This window comes from Neospora caninum, chromosome VIIa, assembly GCF_000208865.1.
Source record: "Neospora caninum Liverpool complete genome, chromosome VIIa".
Lineage (NCBI taxonomy): Eukaryota > Apicomplexa > Conoidasida > Eucoccidiorida > Sarcocystidae > Neospora > Neospora caninum.
The window spans coordinates 3,639,879-3,652,136 of record NC_018393.1 but is presented as its reverse complement, the minus strand read 5'-3'; the positions used below and the strand labels follow the sequence as shown (position 1 = coordinate 3,652,136).

At 51.3% G+C, this 12,258-nt stretch overlaps 2 protein-coding genes across 2 annotated transcripts; one reads left to right on the top strand and one right to left on the bottom strand.

Moving 5' to 3' along the window:
• Window positions 1–597: 597 nt before the first annotated feature.
• On the top strand, window positions 598–5,401 carry NCLIV_023480 (putative zinc finger (C3HC4 RING finger) protein; the record flags this gene model as incomplete). Its single annotated transcript, XM_003882543.1, has 8 exons — window positions 598–658; window positions 1,384–1,508; window positions 2,355–2,571; window positions 2,751–2,833; window positions 3,376–3,523; window positions 3,927–4,290; window positions 4,982–5,035; window positions 5,302–5,401. 8 exons carry the CDS (start codon window positions 598–600, stop codon window positions 5,399–5,401), a joined length of 1,152 nt encoding a protein of 383 aa, XP_003882592.1.
• A 2,595-nt stretch (window positions 5,402–7,996) lies between these two features.
• Window positions 7,997–12,258, bottom strand: NCLIV_023470 (Ribonuclease, related; the record flags this gene model as incomplete). The annotated part of the gene is made up of 6 exons (XM_003882542.1): window positions 7,997–8,159; window positions 8,295–8,418; window positions 8,816–9,182; window positions 10,743–10,830; window positions 11,543–11,596; window positions 12,161–12,258. 6 exons carry the CDS (start codon window positions 12,256–12,258, stop codon window positions 7,997–7,999), a joined length of 894 nt encoding a protein of 297 aa, XP_003882591.1.

Genomic DNA, 12,258 nt, shown 5'->3' with positions numbered 1-12,258 from the left:
AAAAGGAGATACGCTTTCGCGCATGCGGAAAACTCTTGCATATTTCTGCGTGTGCCTGTGCATACAGTCATCCGCACGCGCAAATACCCGGAGCCCTGCATGCAGGAAGATATTCTGTTCGGGGTAGCAGTGAGGAGCAAGACTTCTCAGAGAAAGCGAGGGAGTCGGCGACAGAGCCTGACGCAGCGTGAACTGTGGAACACGCGTTGTGCTCTGGCTGCGCACCTCACTTTTTCCTTTTTTTCTGACGCAAAAGGGGGAACTTCTTGACACCAGGTTTTCTCTCAGTCTTGTTTCCTTTCGCTCTCCTTCACTCTTCGCCTTCCTCGCGTTCTGTCCCAATCTTCTTCTTCGTCGGGGGTTCTCTTCGGTTGTCCTCATCTCGCCGTTTTGTCACTGCTTCGAAAGGGTTCTGCGCAACTCTCACCCGGGAACTGGAAGCGACGAGCGCGCCGAGGAACCGGAAATTTCTTGGCGCCTTCACGAGGCCGCAGATGCCCCTTTGCAAAGGAGACCGAAAGAGACGCAGCAGGCGCGGAAGGCCGAAAGCGATAGCGAAACGCGCCAGGCGAGAGGGCGGGTCAGCAGGACAGGAGGATGGAGGCGGCGGAGGCGGAGGCGATCGCGTTGCAAATTCAACGCGACCTCAATGAGGAAGGTACGCGGCCTATTCGGTCCGTCTCTGTCTTGCAAGACGCGCAGTGGTGTAGCGCACAACCAAAGCGAAGCAGGAAGAAAGAAATCGTGAATGCCCCCTTTGCATCCTTCTCCAATGCACCGACACACAAGGCGACAGCGCAGGACCGAAAGCCATCGCCGTTTTGGATGGGCGCTCTGCAAAACCTCATTTGCTAGCTGTATGTCGCGGGTTTCCTCCCTTCCGTGGATTCTTGGGTTTCGCTCCCCCTCTCTTAGTTTTCGAGACCAAGACAGCCTCTTACCTCTGCGTATCTCATGTCCTGGCTTCTCCCTGCGGCGGCCGCGTGCCTTTGCGTGTCGGTTTCGTTTGTGAGAAACGTCCTCCTTTGCTCCTGCGTCGCTGCGGGATTCAAGACCCCTCCCCTCCATTTTTCTCCCTACCTTCTCGTTCCCTGTCGCTCGTTGCCTCTCGGAGACAGCTACGAACGGCAAGAGAGAGGCGAGGGAGTGTTGCGAATCTCGACGCATACGCCGAGGCAGTTCGGGGTGGAGCACGTGTGAAAACGTCTCTTCTCTGCACGCGTGCTGCGGAACCTTCACGGCGATGATCCCACTCACTGCGTTTCCCGCTCATTCGCTGAGTCGACGAGCAGAAACCAACCTTCCGGAGAGAGACAGCCAGGAAAGTGGCGCGCCGAGAAACAGCCGGCTTATATTCGAGTTCCCTATCTCCTGTTTTTGCAGCCGACAATCTCCGCCGGGATCGGCGAATGGCGATTTCGGTCTACGTGTTCTACGGCTTCTGCCTGGTCGGCTTCACCGCCTGTCAGATCGCTCTTCTCGCCCTCTACAGAGACGACTGGGAAAGAGTGAGTACTTGCGTCGACCTCCAATCCGTACACTTTCTCATTTGCGTGCATGTGCACGGATATGCTTGTGGCCTCTCTCCATGCGTTTCGCGCGTCTATGTACACGTAGAAATGCATATACGTCCAAGCACACGCGTGTCCTTGTGCATACGTATCGATACACGTAATACTGCATTCACATGTATATGCATGTGAATATATGAGTGTATTTGCAAACGTCTTTCCGGGTCCCAGGGAGAGACATGTGTGCATGCTTCGTGGTGTGGGCCCTGAGACCAGAAACCCATCCGGAGGTCTCCTGCTCGGATGGCACTAGTGTCGCCCATTCAGCCAATCTCCCCCCTCGCTACGCGCCTCCCTATACATATATATATATATATATATATATATATATAAATTCATGTATGTATATATATGTTTGTGCAATCCTATCCCTGTCCATATACATATTTGGTATACTGATAGAGATCTGTGTTTATGACGTTCGTACAGAGGCTGTTTCGAAATGAGACACTTCACAGCTTCATCTCTCGTGGCGGCTCCAGGGGTGGTCTTGAACTCGACAGTCTGCTCAGCCTGTCCTGTTTCCAATCTAAGAAACATTTGCACTTCTACATGCATGCGTACATGCTTATTTGCAACGATGCATCCATCTGTCTACCTCTCTCTCTCTCTCTATATATATATATATATATGTATATATATATATATATATATATATATCGATAGGTGTGTGTGACTAGGTATGGGTGTTTGGGTAGCTCTGTCTCCGTGAGTCTCTGTGTGCCGTTTTGAGGGGGCGCTGAGGCGTGGGGTGGTGTTCTGTCTCCTGCGGTGTGCATGCAGAGTTGCGATATCGGCGTAAAAGTATGGAGCTTGGTGTGGCTGACGCGGATGATTGTGCAACTTGTTTGCAACACGGCGGTGACTGCGTGGCGCATGCGGGCGGGCGCCTCGGTGCCTTGCGCCATGATGATCCTCCCGCGCCTCGTGCACGCATTCGGCTTCACTTGGTGGCTTCTCGGAGTGGACCAACTCTACTTCGAACCGCACTGTGGAGAGCGTACGTCTCGTGAAAAGAGAAGGAAAGAGCAAGATACCACAAAGCAGCGCGTTGCCGGTTGCGAATCACCGAATGAGAGGGAGGCATCTTGCGGCTGTCCAGTCCGCTCGGAAAAGAGGTTGGCCCCGGCAGGTTGAGGCTGTAAACTTTTTTTGCCTTTTTGCCTTCTCCCCTCGCAGCGACGCTCGCGCGCACGGTGTCGCAGGTCATGTTCTGGGTTACAGGCACCGTCTACTTGATTCCCGTCATCGTGTACACACTCGTAAGGCACTTCAGTCACCTCCTCGAGGGCCTGCCTAGTCAGTGGCCTAGAACGTTCTCCAGAGTTTCGCATGCGCAGCTGCAAACACACATGTATATGTACACCCAAAGGCGTGCATATCAATATACAGATGCATCTGTAGGTACAGATGGGCTTCCAGCGGAACACCGATATATCTGGGTGTGTATATAACGAGCCGCAAACATATATATATATATGTATATATATATATATGTGTACAGATAGAGATATGCGGGTGCATGCTCCTATATTCACATGCCTCCAGGTATATTTCTATATATGGCAACTACGAATGACAGATGTAGATGTAGATACCTCGATACAAACATGCTTGTACCCATTTCAAAACCAAAGCGTGGAAGGCACAGTTTCCCTGTTGCCTCTCTACTTACATTCTGGTTGTCGGGTAGAGTGCGTTGACATGTCGATTAGGACGAACTGCCACCCTCGACTGCGCCGAGGGTTTCCCAGGAAATTGCGCTTGCGTCTCTGGCCTTCTGGGGTGTGCGGCGTCTGTGCAGATCTGCGTGTGCCTGCCGTGCATCATTTATTTCATGGTTCGCTTCGCGGTGCGCCCGGCGGATCGACAGCCCACGCCGCCTTCGCTCGTGCAACAGCTGGAAGTCAAGACCTATCGCGACTTGATTGAGAATCTTCGGCGCCAGTACAGTCAGTCTGCCTCTTGAATTCTGCCTTCTCAACAACTGGCCTTTGTCGCCTTTGCTCTTTTCTCCCCCTGCCTCTTCTGGCGACGCTCTCTTTCCCTTCCAAAATCGTCGGGCGCCTTCTGTGTCCCACCCCTCCTCTCTCGGTCTCTCCCCGTCTCCCTCTTCCGCTCTCTTTCTCGCTTTCTGTGGACCGACCTACCGTAGATCTCAGGCCTCTTTGTGTGGCGGTTCCTGTGCAAGGTTGTTACTCCCTCTCTTTCCCGCTGGGGTTCAGCTATGGCACGATTTTGAGTGGGAACGTCCAAGGCGCCTCTTCATGGGTCGGTGCTGTCTCGTCTCGCGGGGTGTTCGTGTCTCGCTTCGCCATCGTTGCGCAGTTGCCTGCGTCTCCTCTCTCCTCCCAGCTCTCGACACGCACGAGGTGGATATACAGCAGGAGCGGCGGCCGCTGCCAAGTTTGTCTCTGGAAACGGTGATTGATGGCGTGTCCAATTTGTTGACGCCGGGGGCGAGCTCCGGGTCCCCTGGGGCCCTCTCGGCGGGCGCGGGCCACGGCGCCGTGGGCTCCACGACCGCGGTCGGAGTCCAGCGGGCGCAGGCGGGCGTGGGCGCGGGAGGGCCCAGGGGCCTCGAGATCGGCGGAGACAGTGGGGCGAGCGCCTCGGGCTTGCTCTCGCGACAGTCGATTTCCATCAACAGAGCGTGCCCGATTTGTATGGTGGATCTCGATGACGAAGACGAGGTTCTCATCATGCCGTGCGACAACCGGTGCGCTCTGAGAACCACGCAGAGCCAGTGCCCTTGACAAATCTCTGTTTCCTCGTCTAAGCTGCACGGCTTCTCGGAAACAGGGAGGCGCAGACACATCTATACGTATATCTGTGTCTCCTCTTTTGGTACCCCTGTCTCTCTACCTCCAGTATACATACATATACATACATATGCGTATGCATATGAATCGTGATCGTGTTTTGCGTTTGGGGTTTGCCAATCTGGGATCGTTGATTTAGAGGTTTGTTTCCTAAGTGTTCGTCTCTCTAGTCGAGAAATTTCGGTTCACAGAAAATCGTTTTTGCGGAGTCCGCGGTCCAGCGCTAACATAGCGTTCGGTCTCATGACAGAAGCTTTCCCGATAGGCTTTTGCATCGGACATGCACGATGTACATATATATATATATATATAGATGTATATAGATGTGTGTATGTGCGTACACACATATGTAGATAGATGCACATAAAGAGGAAGCTAGAACTTCGCGTGCATGTATAGGTCGAAAGTGTGTCAAGATGAGCGTGGAGGTATCCAACAAGTTGCGTATCAGACTGCGTGAACGCGAGAAACTTCGGAAGCAGTGTGATCGATGGATGCCTGAGGAAACACACGCGTAAACTACGGGAAGTACAGAACCGGTCGGAGATTATACAGGGTGTCTCTTGACTCTGCGTGGCATCTGTGCAGTCATTTCTTCCACAAAGCCTGCGTCGAACACTGGCTAGAGACGAGCCAAGCATGGTAGGTCTAGTGCGCGGTCTTTTTTCCAGTTGGGAGTTCGTTCTGCTGGGACCGGGTGCGTTCCGTCTTGTTTCCTTTGTGCGGAGGCACAAATCTCCCCTCCCTGGCCATTCTGCCCTCGAGAGTTTTCCTGGTTTTCGTGCTCCTGTCGAATCGCTAGATCGTCGCTGAAATCCCGTTTTCCTCCTTGTAAAACGGGACGTCTTTCTGCGACGCCTCGACCTTTGCATTTCCTCTTTTTTCGAGTCTTCTCCTTTTCTGCGCAGCCCCATTTGCCGAGCGAACATCGTGAACATCCTCACGGGGACCCCGTCAGACCCCGCCTTGCTCCCGGTAGACCAGAGAGATCTGGAAATGCAGATTTAAATTCGCCACAGTGACCGAGCCTTCGGCCACGCGATGGAGGCGTCGGAGGAACGGCGGCGGTTCCACTAGCCTTTTCCCCCCCCCCCCCCCCCGTTCTTCCTCTGCTCCTGTCTTCGTCATGCCTCTGATAGACGATCTCTGGACGCCGCGGAGGCGCCGACTCTTTTCTGTTCATGCGGCCCTCGGTTCTCGCGCGCCTGCGAGAAATGCGTGTCCTGTGCGTCTTCCCCGACTTCACGCCGTCTCGTCGCCGGCTCGAATCGGCCTATATTCGGGCCGTTTAGCTCTCTTTCACGCGTGCACACCCTAGATTGTTTTTCACCGTGGACGTTCTCGGCAAGTGTCCCGCATCCCTTTGGTGTCGCCGCGGGAAAGGCCTGTACAGTTATTCAGGGGGAATCTGTTTACGAAAACGAAGGAGACGGGGGAGTGAACTGCGAAGCCAGGGATGTGTTTTCGTGGTCAAAGGGAGGTAAAACCTTCGTGGATACATTTGTATTCTCCGCACTCTTCACCCTCGTGGGGTTGATGCCGCGGATAATGGATCCAAGGAACTTGGCGCGTTTCCCCTCAACAGATCTCCGAGAAAACTAGTAGAAAGGAGTCCAAACTCAGTGCCCGCCCGTCAAAACACAGCTCTCTGAAGTTGGCACATGTACACAAGTAAACCTTTTGTGCCTATGGGTCAGTGTCTATCTCTTTCGCATTCTTCTGTCCGTATGGCTCTGGGGCGCACTGACACGTATGCATTGTGGTGAGGGGAAAAATTGTGTGTGCTCTGCAAACACAAGAAAATTTGGATCAGGTAAAGAAAGGCACTCAAGACCTAAACCAGGACTCCAACGCGTAGTATATGCTTCTCAGAAAAAGCTTATCCTGTCTCTGAGATTATCATTCCCCCTACGATGGTACGAATCACATTAGCGTCTGAGTAACGCTGGATGTCTCGAGTTTTTCGATGGGAAGGGAACGAACCGTACACTAGAGTTGGCATGTCCAGCATCCGGTAAAGAATTCCGAATCTACAGCCCAGAGACTACGGTTTTCAACGGGCTTTCTGCCCACCATGTACAGTCTTCTAGAGTTCCGGAGTCCTGAGGCGACGCGCCTGGAGAACAGCGAACCTGTTCCCGCGTTTAAAAAAGTAAACAACGAACCTGTTCCCGCGTTCTCGCGCCGTCTTCCCTGTGCCGTTCTGGCGGGTGAAAGGTTAGAATAATCGCAGCGTTCCCGCCGGCTCTTTCGAGTGATAGTTCTTTCTCTGGATCTAAGCTTCAGTTTCGCACGTGGAAGAAAGGTAGGAAACTCGCTCAACCGCCAACACTCACGCACAGACACAAATGTCGGCCACGTGGCAGGCAGTGATAGACTCCAGAGCCTCGTTTTGCTCTTGGACTTTTTGTTTCTTCTCCCCTGAAGCTACCAGTTCTTGGCTTTCTTGTGTAGGAACCATCTCGAGCCGGAACGACGTTCGAACTCGAGCAGATCTTCTCAGGGCGTAATGCAGGATTCCTTGGTGCTGGGATGTCTCGAAGACACGGTGGACCAACTTCCGAACAACGATACCCGAGTACGACTCGCCATTCGTCGAAAAGTGAACAGCGCGCTGACGCAATCGACGCTTTCGGTTCAAGCGGTTGCTGCCTTTTTGTCGCCGTAACATTCTTGGAATAAACGGTTCTATCCGTGGCCGACATCCCGGATCGGGCACAGCCCTGCGTCCATCGTGTTAGTCGCCTTTTCAGACTCCCCGTCAGAGCTCTGTGCACCGTGTTCCACTGAACGGTGGTTTCCGTGAACAGAGTTACGTACTCGATTATCTTCGCTCCCTCGGTCTGTGGAAAGTTCTTTACACGTATCCCGTGCAAACTTTTTTTGGCGTAGAAAACTGGGAGACACACGTGCTCGGCCTTTTGCCCCGACCTCCCGAGAGCCAAAGCGTTTTGACAGAGACAGCAGAAATCGATCAGTTGTTTACACAGAGAAGGGAGACGCAGCGAAAAGGCGACGCAGTCTGTGGCGCTTGTCCTAGCAAGAAAGAACCTGTCTCGTGTTGCCTTTCGCGTAACGCGATTCGCCTCGGTGGGGCTCTGCAGCCGTTTGCTGGCACGCGGACAGTACCAGTGACCAGGCGCTCCCGCTGCGGCAAGAAAGACAATGTGTCAGAAAAAACTTGGATGCCGTTTACAACTACCTATTTTATCCGCATCCCTCCCGCTCGATAGTCCTCGATATCTCGAACTCTGTGAACTGAACTGTATGTTGCTCTATCGCCAACTACGTAGATCTGCCTACGTATCGCGGTCTACACACCTACAACAACTAAAACTTTACATGTGAAAATAAGTGTCGATGTCTCCGTTGCCAGGAATGAAAAAATGTATGTGGTTTCGATGCGAGTGGAATGTCGATTTTTAAAACCCGCTGGCACGACAAACGCACATTTTCGACTCCCGTTTTCCGCAGGCTTCACGCGAGTCTCTGGAAAGGAAGCCTGGGGGGTTCGAGCGGGGCTACGAGAGTCAAGATTCCTTTCCGTGGCAGACTAGCCTTTCTCGTAACTCCTTCGTTCGAAACTTTGAAAGCGTGGTCGTTTCAAGCAGTCAGTTCCGAGAGCAACTGTAATTTGGACTTGACGAAAAACGGGGCTCTGTCAATGCCCCCTGCCGTGGCCTCGCGCTTTGCCGCGAAAAAATTTGTGATCCGACTCTGTTTCGCCTTGCTTGCTCCTGCCGCTTCTTCTTCGACTTCCTCGTACCTGCGTTGTGCAAAGGACGGAAAAGACACAAAACTCCACGGGCCGTTTTTCAATGTCGCAAAAAGCCTCGCAGGGAGTGATACGCCGTCGCGGCCATCGCGACTCCCGGGCACCTGGCATGCGCCTCGCTCTTACCATTCCACCGGCACGCCGCGTTTCTCGAATATAAGCCGAGCAGTCGACCAGCTAAAGCGGACGAAGCCGTCGAAGCCAAACACGGGATCGCAGTTTTTGTTCAAGAAGGCCACCGTTTCGGCGTCTGCGACGGAAGAAAGGGAGAAAAGAACGCCAAAATGAAAAAGGCGACAGAGAAGATAGAGGGGGGAAGGGAAAAGGCGAGGGAGACTGAAGAGGGAGATGTGGGGGAGAGCAAAAAGCAGGAGAAAAAGAAGAGGGAGAACGAGGAAGGAAAACGAGAAGGGGGAGAACGAAAACGAGAGGAAGACGCGGACACCTCAGGCGCGGCAAAAAGACACACGAAGCGAGAACCAGAAAGAAGACGTGAATCGCCTGGAAGCAAGGCTCAAACATGAGAAAAAAACAGACGAAAACAGACGCCCCACACAGAACCGTCCTCCGCTCTATCTCGATCCCGACTGCTGCCAGCCTGACAGCCGCCTCCCCTCCCCTGGGAAAAACAGAAACAAACGGGTTACCTCCTGGATAGCCACTCCCAAAGGTTGGAGAAGAGACAGCGCCCTTCGCACTCTTTGCGTTTTTCTCCTTTTCTCCTTTCTCCTTCGTCTCCTTCTTCTTTTTCTTCTTCGGCCCTTCCTCTGCTTCCTCGGCCTGTGCCTCGTCTCCCTCTCGCTTTCCCGAGGAAGGCGACGCATCAGACTTTTCCCCTCCAGAGGACGCGTCCAGTCTGCCTGCTTTCTCCTCCGCGTTCTCCGGTTCTTTTTCGTTCTCTGCCGGCTGGAGACCGTGAGGCTTCCACTGAACGAGCATGCGGTCGCGGGAGACTTTCGCGAGAATGGAGGCGGCGCTGACAACCGGGTACAGCGAGTCAGCCTTTTCGGCCACCTGCGACGAACGGAGAAACCACAGACACAGTAAACTCTCCAAAAACAGGCCTCGTTCTCGTCCACTTCACACAGGCACATAGCCATAGAGAGAGCATATATCCACACAGATATAGCAGTTGCACATGTATATATCTATATATACACATGTAGATATACATGTAGATATATATATATATATATATATATATACATGTAGATATATATACATACAAATATATATGGATATATATATGCATACGTTTACTTACATCATTATAGAGGTGCATGTCTCTTCACTGAACTCGACGCCTGTCTGTGAGGCGAGGCGCGAGACCGTTCACACAAACATGGAAATATACTTAAATGGATCAGTACATTGAAGGCCACCTGAGGGTAGTTGCTTGCGTGTATGTAACTGTGTGGGGCGTTTCTGTCGGAGTCCAGAAGCGAGACAGACAGTTTCGGAGACAGAAGGGCGCCGGGTGGGAATTTTGGACGCCCGCACAGAGTTGACAGCCGAAGCAGAGAGACGCAGTGCGACGAAAAGGAGGGAGAGAGTGACAACGGCAAAATGCGGCCGAAACCGCGTCTGCTTGCCTTGATCTTTATGGACGGGAAACGCGCCTTTAATTTCGCCTGGTAGGCGTTCGCGTTTCCAACCGTGTCGACAAACACCTGAAGAAAACAAATGTCAAGGCGACGCGAAAAAAAACAACAAAACAGGTCTCCATAAACATTAGCCTGAGCATATGCCTCCGCCGTCATACGGGCTGCTCTCGTCTACGCTCACATGCACGTTCAAGCATATATATATATATATATATATATATATATATATGCATATGTGTGCAAATAAATGTACATTTCTATATAGCTATATATACAGATAAATACACATATACATGCACATATATGTGTGTGTGTTTATTTATTTGTATATGTGTATTTAACTGTATACGGCGGATACACATCTGCATGGAACGAAGGAGAATTCCAAATCTGCACACGCACGTTCACGTGTGAACACGGGAACTCTTCACTTGAAGGAAACGAAAGACACGCATGCAGGTACACCCAGAGACAGATGCATGTCGACGCAAGCACGGAGGAGACTGACAAAGATTGACGGTTAGACAGATGAGCTACGGCGCAAACGGTAGATTTAGAGAGGTAGAGAGAGAGAGAACGAGACCTAACCAGCTCGAGGCGTGGGGCTGTGGAAATTGAGAATCGCTGCACTGGGGTGGAATCGTTTAAGTGTACATACACGGGTAAGTTTTTCTTGAAGCTGACACTTGAAGAAATTCCCAGAATGGCGAAAAGGGATTTTTTCTGGTTCGCGCAGGAGACGCCAGACCGTCGTTCCTCTCAGCTGGATCTTGGAGCCAAGACAAAGCCGTCTTCTGTTCCTCCAAACTCTTTCTGTGCTCTGTGCGACGTTTCTTCCTTGTATTCGAGTGTACAGACACCCGGTGTTGCACCCCCGCTAAACCCTCGTATTTTCGTTTGCTTCGGGGCCTTCCACCTTTTTTCTCGTTTCCCTCTTTTCGAGGTGACGATACTGTCTGCCGGGGCTTACTTCTGCCACATTGACTCCGCTTTGGACCGTTCGAAGAATCAGCGAAATGGCCGTTTCGTGAGAGATCTCGTTCAGGCTGTGTTTCTTCCTGAAAAATGCGACCGCAGCACAGCGGAAAATAGAAACGTTGCGCGATTTGAAAAAACAGAAACGTCTCTCAAGGGAAAATGCAAATCACTCGGTGCCGTTCTAGTGCACAGATATGAATACTCATTTTCATCCATTCCAACATGTACATACATATATATGTATTTGCATATGTACACACATATATAGAAATATATTTATACAAATGTTATAGAAATACCTAGATGTGATTGTTCACCTTTCCAGAGAGCCTCGTAGACCCTCGCACAGATTTGCAGCCAGACATATGACTGCATACACGAAGACTGCACAGACCTCTGGATCCCTGTCTACACTTGCTTAGGAACTGCACACATGCACATGCATTTCCCCACTTATATATGCATACATCAATATAGATAGGTGTATATTGGTTTGTAGATGAGTTTTCTTGTGAGTGGATGTATATGCATAGACACGGTGCGCCTGCAAAAGAACAGGCAGAGTGCGCGAGAGAGGCAATGACGGTTGTGGGGAATTGCAGATTTGTTGAGCAGGCGAAAGAGTGACTCCAGCACGTCTGTGATCCTGTTTGAAAGACCGGTTTTCAAGAGGCGTCTTCGGTGAAGGAAAAGGGCCAGACAGTCGGCAGAAGGATTCGACTGCGTTCACCCTGCGATGCTGCTTGGGGTGCCAGCAAAAAAAGCGAGAAAAGGGCTATCGACGCATCTCACTTTCTCAGCATTTTCGCTGAAATCTCTTCCGGGCGAATGGCGTGAATGCTCCACCTGAAAAACCAAAAACGTTTTCCGATGTCGCAAAAAAACGCATTCGCAAGAGTGACACCGATCACGTCCGACGCGCCGAGAGGAGCCCACGCCGAAAACAGTTGAAGAGTTTCGAAACAAATGTGACCGCGAGAGAAAACAAAGAACGAAATCACATGAATGCAAAACCACAAAGAGATATATACATATTATGTAGATACGCAGATTAAGATATATACCTATATGTGCATCTTTATATATATATAGGCATTTATATACATATGCATCTACGCAGTCATATACATACACACACACTCTGCGTATATATATATATATATATATGCATACACCTATCTATGTAGATATTTCCCCGGGGTTGGGGGGGGGGGGTAGTGGATACAGACACGAGAGAAAGATGCATGTAAAAACGCGTCGGCCTGCAAGCTGAGACAGTTTTTGAGAGCAGCAGAAAAAATTGAGATGCAAGAAACACAGGGAAAGAAAGCGAGAGACAGAGCGATACAGCGAGAGAGACAGCGAGACACAGAGAAGGAAAGCTAGAGACAGCGAGACACAGAGCGATACAGCGAGGGACAGAGAAAGAGAAAATTCAGAAACTTGAGGCGCACCCGAAAATGTCGCGCTTCTCTTGTATCGCCTCGAACGCCTCTTCGCGTTCCCAT